Here is a 13,497-nt window from a genome sequence, read left to right on the forward strand (position 1 = left end):
GTTACTTGTCCCATTTGTTTTCAAATAATTAACCCTAGAAAAATTATTTCATTTTTAGATAAATAATTTTAATAAGTTCTCTTATAAAAAGTTTTAGCTTTTTTTTTTAAAAAAAACTAGAGAATAAAATTGTTTAAATTTGTTAATTTATCACTTGGTAAAAAAAGAAAAAAATCGTTTCTTTTCAATTTTTTTAAACATATTAATTAATAATAATAACCTGTTTATTAATATACAAAGCATGCAACTATATTTGAAAAATTGATCTTTTCAGACTATATTATTTGATTTAATATAATTAAAATATTACTTTTTGAAAAAACCCACTTAAAGTTTTCAATAGTACCTACTATAAAATTATATGAAGATTCGAGTTTCCTTTACTTCACTAATATTAAAAACCTAATCATATAAATCATGTAACTCTATTTGACAAATTTATGCTGCACAATAAATTATATAAAAGTAAATGCGAAACAATAAGTTTTATTAAAAAAGAAATTTTTTTTTTGAAAAAACCCCACTTATTGTTCCAAGTGGGTTTTTTCAAATAGGGCCCACCCAATAAAACCCGGGCGGGTTTTTTCAAAGTGGGCCCACTTGGCGAGCCCTGCCTTTTATAAATGATGTTTCTGATTCCACTACATTTTGTTGTTTTTTCCCCCTTCATTCACAATAAATTTTGTACTGAATTATTTCATTATATTTTCAATTTTTAGATATGGAATTTTTTCATTTTTATTTCAATTGATCATTACATCCTGCCTTGTCCTGTGTTTCAATATTTATGTTAGCTCTTATTTTAACAATCATTTCTGTTTCTCAGTTCTTAATTTTAATTGATAAGTTTTCCTTGTACATTATTTATTTCTTTTTTCCTGATTGTTAAGTACTAAATATGTTCTGATTTTAATAATTAAATTTTTTATATTTTGTGATTTTAATAAATCTTTAGCTTATTATAATTAGGTTTTACTTAGTCTAAAATAATTGTCTTAACCTCAATAAAGTTATATTTGTTAGTTTCTTTTTGCCTTGGTTTAGTATTAGTCACTCAAAATAATATTTTTATTAATTTAATGAAGTTACCATCCTAATTTATATATTTCTATCTGTTTCTAACTGTATTTTATTTTGAAGGCATGTTTAAATACAACTAAATTAAAATTAAGAAATCAAAATAATCTAAAATATAAACAATCAACGCCCCCCCCCCCCCCCCCAGTATGCTGCGGTAAAAATATCAAACGTTGACAGATCAGTGGTGATAAAGAGGTTGGGGAACACTGCCCTATACGACTTACAATCTTAAAGGTGGAGCTACGATCGCTATTGTAGTTGAGAACACTTCCGCGTGTTTACTGTTCTTTTTTTTTTTTAACATGTGTCTATTTTTTATATGATCAACCCTTATATTATTTACTTTAAATTGATGCTATTTATATTTTTTATAGGTAAATAGATTAAATGTTCCAAATTTCCTGCAAAGTAACAATTAGAAGAAGTCCATAATCAAAATACAATCGAAGCCTGTGATAGAAGTTGTTGAATTCTGTTGGTGAAGTTAAATAGTTAGTATTTTTATAGTTATATATATTATTATAAATCTTTAAAATGTCCTTTAACTTAGAAAGCCTACGTACCTTTGATTCTGAAGGAAGACGGCGAATGACTATTTCTCCAAATAACAGTGAACAGAAAAGTTTCAATACGGAAAACACACGTTTTTCTAATTTATCAACAAATGGCACTGGTTTCATCAATAAAAATGCAAAACAAAATTCAGAGTTGGAAGAGAATTCATACAACAAAAACCGACTATTTGAGGAACTAAATCCAATGTCGTTAGATACAGTTAAAGATTTGTTGCTTCACAGCTCTGAAGATATTTTACTAACTATACTTAATGAAGAAAATGGATTTACTCTCCTTTTACAAGGAAATACTGAACGAGATTTAATGGCGCACGTATTGCTCGTTATAGAAAAAGCTTTATCATCTTGCATGCAACGCTATGTTCGTGCCTTGATTCTTAAAATAAATACATCAAAAAAGTTTTTGAGCAGTATTCATAAATATTTGGCGACATTTCATTCGAACTCTTCTCAACAGTATCATTTTGATTCTCTTATCAGCTTAACCAAATTACTGTCCAAACTCCAAATGCAATTTTCGTCCTCTTCATCTGATTTTTTACTAATGCTGCTGCCCCAGTTGAGAAAAACTTGTGATGAGTTTCTCGTCCACTCTGATTCCTATACTGCAAACAAAAATACCCTTGATGACATTATTCTCCAAAATGAAATATTTCTGCAGAACTTCACGCCTACTCAAACAAAAACTTTGTCCGAAAACGAAAAAATGCAACTTCAAGAGCCACCGGAAAACTACCGCTCTATTCCCATTTTACCAAATGCTGCCAACTTGCAAGATTTTGTTTTTCTCCGCCCAAATATTATTTCAGGCTGTTATCAAGACACTGAACATTATCTCGATGTGCAATTTCGTCTCTTGAGAGAAGATTACCTTAAGCCTTTGCGGGATGGTATTGCAGAGTTTAAGGAATTGAAAAAAGCAGGAAAGCCGTTAAAAAACTGCAAAAATGTCACTGTGTACGAAGACGTTCGCATAATTTCTCAGCAGCTCGTCAGAGCTGGCCTCATTCACATAGCGTTGTTTTCTGATGCAAATTTCGCCGATATAAAGTGGGAATATAGCAAGCGTTTCCTTACAGGCTCTTTGCTATGCTTGACTGATGATGATTTTGAGACAATACTTTTTGCTACTGTTGCTGAAAGAAATGTGAGCAAGTTGCAAGAGGGTAAACTTATATTGCGCTTCGAAGAATTAACCGATGAAATTTTGAATTTGCATCCTCAAAGAAGCTTCATCGTGCTTGAAACAACAGCTTATTTTGAAGCCTATCGCTACAACCTCAAAGCCTTGTCTGAACTTAATGAAGCTAAACTACCATTGCAAAACTACATCGTGAAAATGAAGAAAGATGTTTCTGTACCTATGTACTTAAATGAAAATACGATTTACGACTTTCGACCTTTACTATTGCCTTTGGAAAAGAAATATATTGAAGAAACGTCTTCACAACCCGCCTCTTACAATTTTCCACCGGAAGTTGAGGCAGATTTAAGTGTCCAAAGCGTATCCGTCTTAAAGGATAGTTCTTGGCCATCACATACAACGTTAAACCTAGATGCTTCACAATTTGCTGCTTTGAAGTCGGCTGTTACTAAAGAATTCGCAATCATTCAAGGGCCACCTGGAACTGGCAAGACATATATTGGTTTAAGAATCGTGCAGTTAATTTTGTATAACATAAATAAAAATGCATTAAGCGTTGAAAAAACTCCAATTTTAATTGTGTGCTACACTAACCATGCCTTGGATCAATTTCTTGAAGGAGTATCACTATTTACGCAAAAAATTGTTCGCATCGGGGGTCGATGCCAAACGGAAGCCTTAGAAAAGTTTCAATTATCTAACTTAAAACAAAGTTATAACTACCACTGGAGTATTCCTGAATCAATCTCTGAAAATTTAAGAGAAAAACAATCCCAACTCTATGAGTTGAGGAAAGATATTGACTCAAAAAGGGAATTTCTAGAAACTTCAAATCGAACGGTCTTGAGATTTGCGGATCTAAGAGACTGCATACCGATTGGCCATCTGATATCTTTAAACAGACGTAGAACTTCGCTCAAAAACGATGTTTTATACGAATGGCTCAGCTTATCTGAAAACGCTGTCCACAACTTGGATTATGAATATTTTGGGAACAGAAATGATTTACCTGATAGCGATGAGGAAAATGATGAAAAATGTTTCGATAATTTTCAGGTGTATTCCATTGAACTCAGCAATATTCCTTTGAGTAGTAGTAAAAATAGAATTGCTATAGCAAAAAGTAAAGTTTTGCTAGATGGAGCAACATGCAAACAAACCATCTATGACCTTATATTAAATATTTTAAAATATTGCAATCCTTTGCTTGATCGTGATGCAGAACGCATTAGAAATGTTGCTGTAATAGATGATTTTACAAGATGGAAGCTTTATAAGTATTGGGTTTCAATATTTATAAGAAAACATAGAGAAGAATGCGATTCCCTTCAGAATGAACTGTCAATCAAACAAGAACAAATGGAACGAAGAGTTTCGAATCGATTATCATTCCGTTATGAAGATAATGTGGCACGTTTAAAAAAAGAAATTTCTCATAAAAATAATCTATTGAAAAATTGTTTGAAAACTGTATTGAGTGAAGATATGGTAGAAAATTTTATTTCTCCGCAACAACTTGTGTCTTTAAGAAAATTTGGCAGAAACTGCCAAGAAAAAAATCAAGCCATATTTAATTGGTTAAAATTGAAACCAAGAAACAAAAATAGCTTGGAAGATCGCTGCTATGTCGTTGAAAAACTGCAGGAAGTTGCTGATCATTTTAAAAAGGAATTTGAATTGACTTTTTCAGATAGTATGCGATACCATCGTAATAAGTTCGATATAACTGATGCAGATGACATAGATTATATAGAAGCGCAGAGGTACAATGTCTCTGATGAATTTGGGGACGTTTCATTTAACTTTTCAACGCAACAAAACAGAACTACAAAAACTGAATCTATTGATTCAGAATGGAAAACACCAGGGGGCAAACGGAAATTAAAAAAGTACATTAAAAGAAATCTTTACAACAAAGAAAAAATGTCAGAAGCAGAAGCAATGGCAGTGAAGCATGTCTGGAGTCTACCCATTGATAAAAAGTGGCAACTCTATAAATTCTGGTTGGATTTGTTTCATGAAAAAAAGCAATCTGAAATTTTAGAAATGCAACGAAAGTTTCGGGAGCTTTATGAAGAATTGAATGAACTGAAATCGTTGGAAGATGCCTATTTGTGCAAAGAGGCAGACATTATTGGCATAACAACCACTGGAGCAGCAAAATATAAGCATATAATTGAAATTTTAAATCCAATGATCGTTATCGTTGAAGAAGCAGCTGAGTTATTGGAAAGTCACGTTGTTACTTCTCTTGCACAAAATACCCAGCATGTTATTTTAATTGGAGATCATCAACAGCTAAGACCTAGTCCCACTGTTCATTTGCTGTCTGTAAAATACCACTTAAACGTGTCACTGTTTGAAAGAATGGTAAAAAATGGTATGGAATGCCTACAACTCAAAATGCAACACCGGATGAGACCTGACGTAGCCAGACTACTTGTGCCACATATTTATAAGGATTTAGAGAATCATGAATCAGTCTCAGCGTATGAAGACATTAAGGGACTGGCAAAAAATATTTTTTTCTTATCGCACAATAATCTTGAGTTCCAAGAGGGTGACTCAAAAAGTAAAGTCAATCAGTATGAAGCTACATTTATAGTTAAACTATGCAAATATCTTCTTTTTCAAAACTATGAACCTTCTCAGATAACAATTCTTACAACTTATTCGGGCCAGTTATTTGAAATTAAAAGATTGGCGAAAGGAATCCTTGATGGGGTTAGAATAACAGTTGTCGATAATTTTCAAGGCGAGGAAAATGATATCGTACTTGTATCTTTTGTACGAAGCAATGACGAAGGGGAAATTGGCTTTTTGAAAGTTTCGAACCGAATTTGTGTCGCATTATCCAGAGCTAAGAAGGGCCTTTATTGTATTGGTAACTTTAAGGCTTTAGCGGAAAATAGTGCAGTTTGGAAAAATATAACCAATGCTTTGGCAGAAACTGATAGTATTGGGGATTCTCTTGAACTTAAATGTCAAAATCATATAAACACAAGTAGTTTTGTTGCGAATGAAAACGATTTTGATTGTGTGAAAGACGGAGGTTGCAATTTATATTGTGAATATCGACTCGAATGTGGTCATGCTTGTCCCAGGAAATGCCACCCATATGACCAAGAACATTCTGAAGTTACTTGCTATAAATCTTGTGGGAAATTATGCCCTGAAGGCCACCCATGTCAAAAGAAATGTTTCGAGGGGTGTGGTCAGTGTACTGTTCCTATATTGACTAAAATCGAAAAATGTGGTCATGAAATAAATGTTGCATGTTATCTTAAAGATAGTAACCAGATACTGTGTACTGAAAACTGCGTGAAAGTTTTACCATGTGGCCATGAAATAAATATTGCTTGCCATGTGGCCATGAAACATATAATTTGTACTGAAACATTTACTAAAATTCTTTCTTGTGGTCACGAGATAAGTATAGAATGTCGCCTCAAGGACACATTTATACAATGTAGTACAAATTGCCAACGAACACTTCAATGCGGTCATAAAATTAACGTACCGTGCTATGCTAGAGACGAAGAAATAAATTGTGATGAAATTTGCATCAAAAAGTTACCTTGTGGTCATGAAATATCTATTGAATGTTATAGTGATGTTAAGAAAATTGATTGCTTGAAAATGTGTGAAAAACTGTTACCTTGTGGTCATGATTGTTCGAACTTATGCTGTGAAGAGTGCACAGATAAATGCGATAAACTATGTAATATTCATTCTAGTATTTGCGATCATTATGTTAAAGATAAATGCTCTCGGAGGAATGATGCTGAATATCTTTTAAGCAAGTGCGCAGTAACTTGCAATGAAAGATTAAGTTGCTTACATACTTGTAAAGGAACTTGCAGCAGTTGTCATCAAGGTCGCTTACACACAGAATGCAATCAAAACTGTAGAAGAATCTTAATTTGTGGTCACGAATGTGAGTCTGTGTGTTCTAAAAGTTGTCCACCTTGTAAAAAGCTTTGTGAAAATTGGTGCGATCACGCTAGGTGTCTTAAAAAATGCTCCGAATCGTGTGATATATGCATTGAGCCATGTCAGTGGGTTTGTGATCATAAAAAATGCTCACGTTTGTGTGGCGAATTGTGTGACCGCACAGCTTGCGAAGAAGATTGTCCAAAAATGTTAGAATGTGGCCACGCCTGTTTAGGTTTCTGTGGAGAACCATGTCCTAAATTATGTAAAATTTGTGATCCATTGAACGAAGCATTCATCAAAACCGGGAGTAACACTAATGAGAAATTTATCTTATTGGAGGATTGTAACCACACGTTTCCTTCTAGCTATTTTAATCCACCTGTAATCGAAGAAACAATCTTTCAACATACTCAGATGAAAAGATGTCCCACATGTAAAACACTTATAAGAAAAAATTTTCATTTAGGAAGCATTGTAAAAACTTGTATTAGAAATGTGGCAAATATAAAATTCAATATTAAGTTACAGGAGGAAAAAGTCAAAAATTTGTGTCTTGATGTCAAAAGCAGAGCTGTTGAACATTTAGAAAATGCCACCTTTAAATTTAGTCGCGTTTTTTATAAGCAATTGCTTGAATGTGTTGATGAAGTTAGCAAAAATAGAACTGCGCAAGAAATTTTGAGGATGAAACACTTTATGGAAATGCTTTCAAAATTTGAGAATTCAATCGGGCTTAATTACAAAATGTTCTCCAGAACAACCTATGGATCTATTGGCAATAAATTAAAATTCTACTTGATAAATGCTATGTTTTGGATTTCTACCATTTTTCTTGATGATTATTTAACGGCCTCTGAAGAGAAAATGTATGAATTAAAATGGGAACTGTTTCGTGTGCAATTAGGTTTAGAATTCCTAGCATTTTTCGTGGATCAGGTTAGAGGTAAGCTTCTTATCCCTGAAAATAAAATTGAAAATTGGAACAATCTTAAAAGTCAAATCATGACTTATAAGGCTTTCAGGGAGCCAGAGTTATCGCTCTGTGCTGCCGAGTGGAATGTTTTAACAGATGGTGCAAGAAGTATTGATCCGGTAAAACATTTTTATACCCACATTATAAACCACTCCACGTTTCGTTGGCGAAAGTGTATTTCAGGACACATGTATTTTGCTGAACATGACGAAGAAAATGTCTGTACTGAATGCGAAGAAGGTTGACTGGTGAAAACATGTTTTGACAATTTGATATGTTATGTAAAGCTAATATTATGTGCGCGTTGTAATAATTTTATTAATTCAAATAATTATGCGTTTAAGCATGTTGTAATAATTTTAATAATTCATATAATTTTGCATGCAAATTTTTTATATTTTTGAATAATTGGAAAGTGTTTATACCCCTAATTACAAACAACTTTTAACAACAAATATTGGATAACAATAATATGCAGGATGAATTGGAATATCGCAATTGAATGATGATTTGATTGTAGCAAAACGTAAGGAGATGGGAACAGCCTTCTGCTAAGGAAACGAGATTTTATTATCTCTAAATTTCAAAATTCGTTATTAAGTTTGTCAACAGGTGGCGTTGGTCACTGGTAGTAATAATAAACAATGTTTTCGAAGTATTCACAATTTGCAACTATAACATAATGGCGTTGTTTGAGGACAAAAGTTTGTGAAAATATTTCAATCTAAATGGTTTGACATTCAGCAGAAAACACTGCTTTATAATTTTTCTAATCAGATGACGAACTTAGTAACCAATTCTGAAAAAAAATAAATAAATGAAAAATCATATTCTATAAAAATTTTTATGTTATTAATAATTATTAATTTCATATGTTATGTTAATTTGACTTGATTAATTTGATGAGCACTGAAGAAAAAAACAGTGAGTAAAAGTGTTATTAGTTTACGCATTAAGTTTTTATTTCTTTTTGTTTCATCTTCTAATAAACAATAAATATTAGTTAGTTGTAGCATTAAATTAGAAATTGTAACCTTAGCATCCATTTCATGAATCAGGATAGACTGAAAGTGACATGTAACAAGAATTATTCATAAATATTTTGAAAAAACAACAACAATAACAGTCTCATCAAACTTTAATTTTTTATTTACCGTACTTCTATTTATTCACATTTATCTTAGTTATTTAATAAAATGTTTTTAAAAATCTTTAAGGAAAAAAAATTATAAGAAAATGTTATAAAATTTTTTTGAATATAGAAATGTCACATGACAATTTTTTGCTTTTTGAAAGTGTGCATTTGTGTTTATTGTTTTCTAATTATCAATACAAATCCTGCAACTATCAACAAAATTCGATCGCATCAAATACCTATAATTCCTCATCAATTTTTTTCTCTTTATTTTTAATAATTGGTTTTAGTTTCGCTTAATAAAATTCTTGGACATAAACTGATGCGAAAGTTAGAAAAAGGAAAATAATCTTTCTTCATATTTATTATGTATTAATATTAAATAGGCATTTGTTATAACATTATAATAGGCATTTGTTATTATTTCATTTAATAATCATATTTTATTGAAGCCTTTTTTGATGTAATGATTATTCATTTCAAATGAATGACACTTTGTAATGCCAAATGATCTTTCCCCTGAATTATTTGTAATAAATCTTTTGAACCATTCTTGTTATTCTGCTTGGAAAATAATATGTATCTGTAATTTAAATTTTTTTTTATAATCTTATTTCTTAAGATTTAGAAGGAAAATCACTGTATAAACTGTTTTTTTCCCCCCAAAAAAGGAAAAAGTTAAATAAAAGTATACTGTTTTAATAAATAGTTTTTGTTAAAATAATTTTTTAAAGAAAATTAATGCTTTGTTCCCCTTCTCTTGAACAAACGCTGCTCTAGAAGAGATGGTGACTGAGAAGTAAAATTTTAAATATGCTTTTAACCTTTTTTATTTAATTTTCATAAATAAATGAATGGGGGGGGGGTGATATTTATTCCATTTAGCCTCACATTAGGATACGCACGAAAACCTCCCGCTGTTAGTCTGATGATAAGGAAACTCTAACCCATGATCCGTTTACAGCTGAGGATATTTTTCGTCAGCACTGCGGTCTGTGCAAGCCGGATGCGGAATTCGTATCGACCAGTCATCGCTGGGACTCGAACCCGGTATACCTCATTGGAAGACGAACGCTCGACATCTTGAGCCACCACGACTCTCTGGATCATTATCTTTTTGGTGACCTCCGGACGGGATTTGAACACGCAGTAACGCCCACTTCAATCTGGTAATGCCTACTTCATTGGATGGTCCGCATTGAACAGTTGACACTTGTGACTGCGATGTTATCTGCCTCCTCACGCTGTTGCTACTCAGTCTCGTCTCGATTAAACACAACGTCTGCCTGCATACACTCGACTGCTAATGGCAGCACAGGAACGACTACAACTGTGAAGTTAATACACCTCTCACATTCAGCACTCAAAAACCCGGTGACCTTAATTCCAGCTCTCTCGGTCTTTCACAAGTACAACAACTAGAGGTATCTGTTCATCGAATTTTATGCCTGATAAAATTCTGATGGGGGAGTATTGTGGCGTAACTACCACTATGATTATTGAACATCAATTCACTGGTATATAAGACATGCTAACTTGATTCAATCATGAGGTACCTTTTGATAGATGAAGGTTGGCATTGCCGATAACTCCGCCCCCACATGTTCAAGAAGATATACAATTGTACATTTTTTAAAATAAATGATAAAACTGTTCAGCTCTCTACATCTGGAGCCACCCTTGCCTTCATTTATGAGAGATCCCAACAACATGTCCATAACCGTCTCATTTCTCATTAAAGAGTCCATCTCTTGTAAAAAAATCTTTCCTCCCCCATGATAGGGGAACGACACTGGCCGTGTCCTTCAGCCACTGACCCTCAAGGCAGGGATAGTTCATATGCGTGGGAGTGGAATCGGAAAGCTGGACACACTGTTTCAATATCAACTGATCTTTTAGCAGAGATATTTGGATTCGAAGGTAATTTCTCTCTTAATACTAATTCATTCCTGAAAAGCAGTACGTCTAGGGTATTCCGTTAAAGATCTCCCTTAATATGTATTTTTCACATCTTTATCAAAACTAAAATGTAAACATTTTGGGAGTCGCAATTTAATATTTAACCGAGGATAAAACAAAAACGCTATCGAAATTTGATAAGTTATAGTAGAGGTAGAGGACGCAGATGTAAAACGCCTAACAGGTTTAAATGAAGGATGAAATTAGAAGGGGATTTTTAATAATCGTCTCTCAACTGCTCTTTATTTCCTCGTGGAATCAAAGTTCTTGTTGATTATTACCAGGGTTTGCAAAAATCAGAGTTTTTAAGGAAAAAAACCCAGCCCAGGTGGATTTTTTCAAGAAAAACCTAATTTTGAATTCATTTTTATTAAATTTTATTTAAGAAAAAAGTAAGTTTTCTGAAATGTGTTACCTTATATAATTTTCAGAAAAAAGTTGCAAAATTAATTTATCAAACAATAAGTTGATCATTTCAAAGAACAATTTTGTTTGATAATAGCAAAGAAAACTGATTCAAAATCATAAAATATGAAAAAAAAATTTTTGTGGGGTTTTATTTTGGGATTTGGTTCAATCGATTTTTTCAAGTGAACCCAATCTAAAAAGAACTTGCTGGGTTTTTCTGAGCTGAACCAACACCTACTACTCCTCTTCGTGTACCATGACTTTTTTTCCCACTTTTGAGAAGGATTTTAAAAATACATATTAAGGGTGGTGTTTCCAAAACATGGTGATATCTCTCTTTCCTCTTTCTCTCTTTATATATATATATATATATATATATATATATATATATATATATATATATATATATATATATATATATATATATATATATATATATATATATGGTAAAATTTTCCATGGCACTATCCTATTTAAAATGTTTAGACTTATAGTTAAGTTGTTAAAACTTATATCAGATGTTTCTTTTTTCCTATGGAAAATCTATTTTCACGTGATAAAATTTTTATCTTATATAACTCTTATCTAATAAAACAAATAAGATTGATGTGTTTTGGTTTTTATTTCCTAGTAACACAAAGAGTATATTGATGTCCTTATCAGTCTGATCTATGCCCTTTCTTTTATTCTATGTATCTCATTAAAAGAAGATAAATTTTTGTTTTATCAAAAGAAAATTTATTCATGGAATAAATTTTACAATTGTTGTCATAAAATTAGAAAACTTAAGAAAAAATTATCTGATTTACTTGAAAAGTTTCACTCTATAAGGTGAGCGTAATTCTTTCCTTTTCAAACTATTTTTAACCCTTAATGGTTAAAATACCTTTAATTTTTCTTAAATCATTTTTAACTATATAAATTAGAAAGATAAAAAAAAAGATTTTATTATTTATTCATTTATTTCTATTTGGTACTACTATATATACTTCTGCCCTGCTAATATTACCTTGTGCTTTTTCGCATAAAATTACATTGGCTAAAAATGATACTTATATTAATATTTCATTTATTGTTTTCTTTCATAAATAATTGTTGTTTTATTAATAATATGGGATAACCTTTCGCAAAAATGTGGCGCTGTACCAAAAGTAATGAAATAGATGATTATTTTGAAAGTTCGAATTATTATTATTACTATTCAGGGATGAGATTTTTCCGCTTTTTAGCTGATTTCCGCTTTTTTCACTTTTATCACTTGAATTTCAGCTTTTTTATTAAATATTCAGATTTTTCTAAAAATTTCACTTTTTTTCATAAGTATTCCGCTTTTTCAGAAAATTCACTGATTTTCAAAGAGAAACGGAAAATTCAAACTACATAGCTACCTATCCTTTCTCATTTTTACTTATTTTACCTATTTTTTCCCCTTTTACTCGCAGCAGATAAGATTTTCCGAATTTTTTACCCGCCCTCCAGATAGATCCGATTTTTGTAGTTCAAATGAAACTGCTTCTGACAAGCCTTTTAGAGGTCCCAAGCCTGGAATCTGCTAATATCTCGATTCTTATTCACACGATTTTAATATCAAACATACCTTTTCATATTTGCGTGTTGCGATTCTGATTCACGCGATTTGAATATTGTACCTTGCGATTCTTATTTACGAGATTTAAAAATCCGATATTGTGATTCGTATTTACACCATTTTAAAAACCTATGTAGCGATTCGTATTCACGCAAGTTTAAAATTCAATGTCTTGATTTGCTCATGCGGCTTATAATATCAAACATTGATTTTCGTATTTATACCTGATTTTAAAATAAGGCATTTGGATTTGCATTCTAAAAATTATGCATCATGATTCTTATTTATGCAATCTAAAAATTACACATCATGATTCGTATTTACGCGATCTAAAAATTATCAATCGTGATTTGTATTTACACATTTAAAAAATTCTATATCCCAGTTTATATTTTCACATTTTCAAAATCGTATATCTAGTTTCATATTAATGTGATTTCAAAATCCATAATTGTTATTCATATTCACGCAATTTTAAGATCAACTATCGTGATTCTTGTAAGAAGTAAATTTATTTTTTAATTAGTTACTATAAAGGTGACTGTTTTTCTAACGACGATTATTAGTATATGTAAGTGTTACAACATCAGAGAAACTGGAAGGGAATATATTGAAAACTTACATTCTGTGCTTGCAAGGAAGAAAAAATAGGATTTGTCACAAGATGTTTGAAGATGGACTAACGACTAAATATAGCAA

General features: G+C 31.6%; 1 protein-coding gene across 1 annotated transcript; it reads left to right on the plus strand.

Moving 5' to 3' along the window:
- The first annotated feature begins 1,458 nt into the window (after positions 1-1,458).
- On the plus strand, positions 1,459-9,694 carry LOC107440476 (NFX1-type zinc finger-containing protein 1). The gene has a single exon (XM_016053398.3). It carries the CDS (start codon positions 1,615-1,617, stop codon positions 7,951-7,953), a length of 6,339 nt encoding a protein of 2,112 aa, XP_015908884.3. The 5' UTR covers positions 1,459-1,614; the 3' UTR covers positions 7,954-9,694.
- Positions 9,695-13,497: the final 3,803 nt, after the last annotated feature.

Source organism: Parasteatoda tepidariorum, chromosome 2 (assembly GCF_982258835.1).
Source record: "Parasteatoda tepidariorum strain Cologne lab strain chromosome 2, Ptep-v5.0, whole genome shotgun sequence".
Taxonomy (NCBI): domain Eukaryota; kingdom Metazoa; phylum Arthropoda; class Arachnida; order Araneae; family Theridiidae; genus Parasteatoda; species Parasteatoda tepidariorum.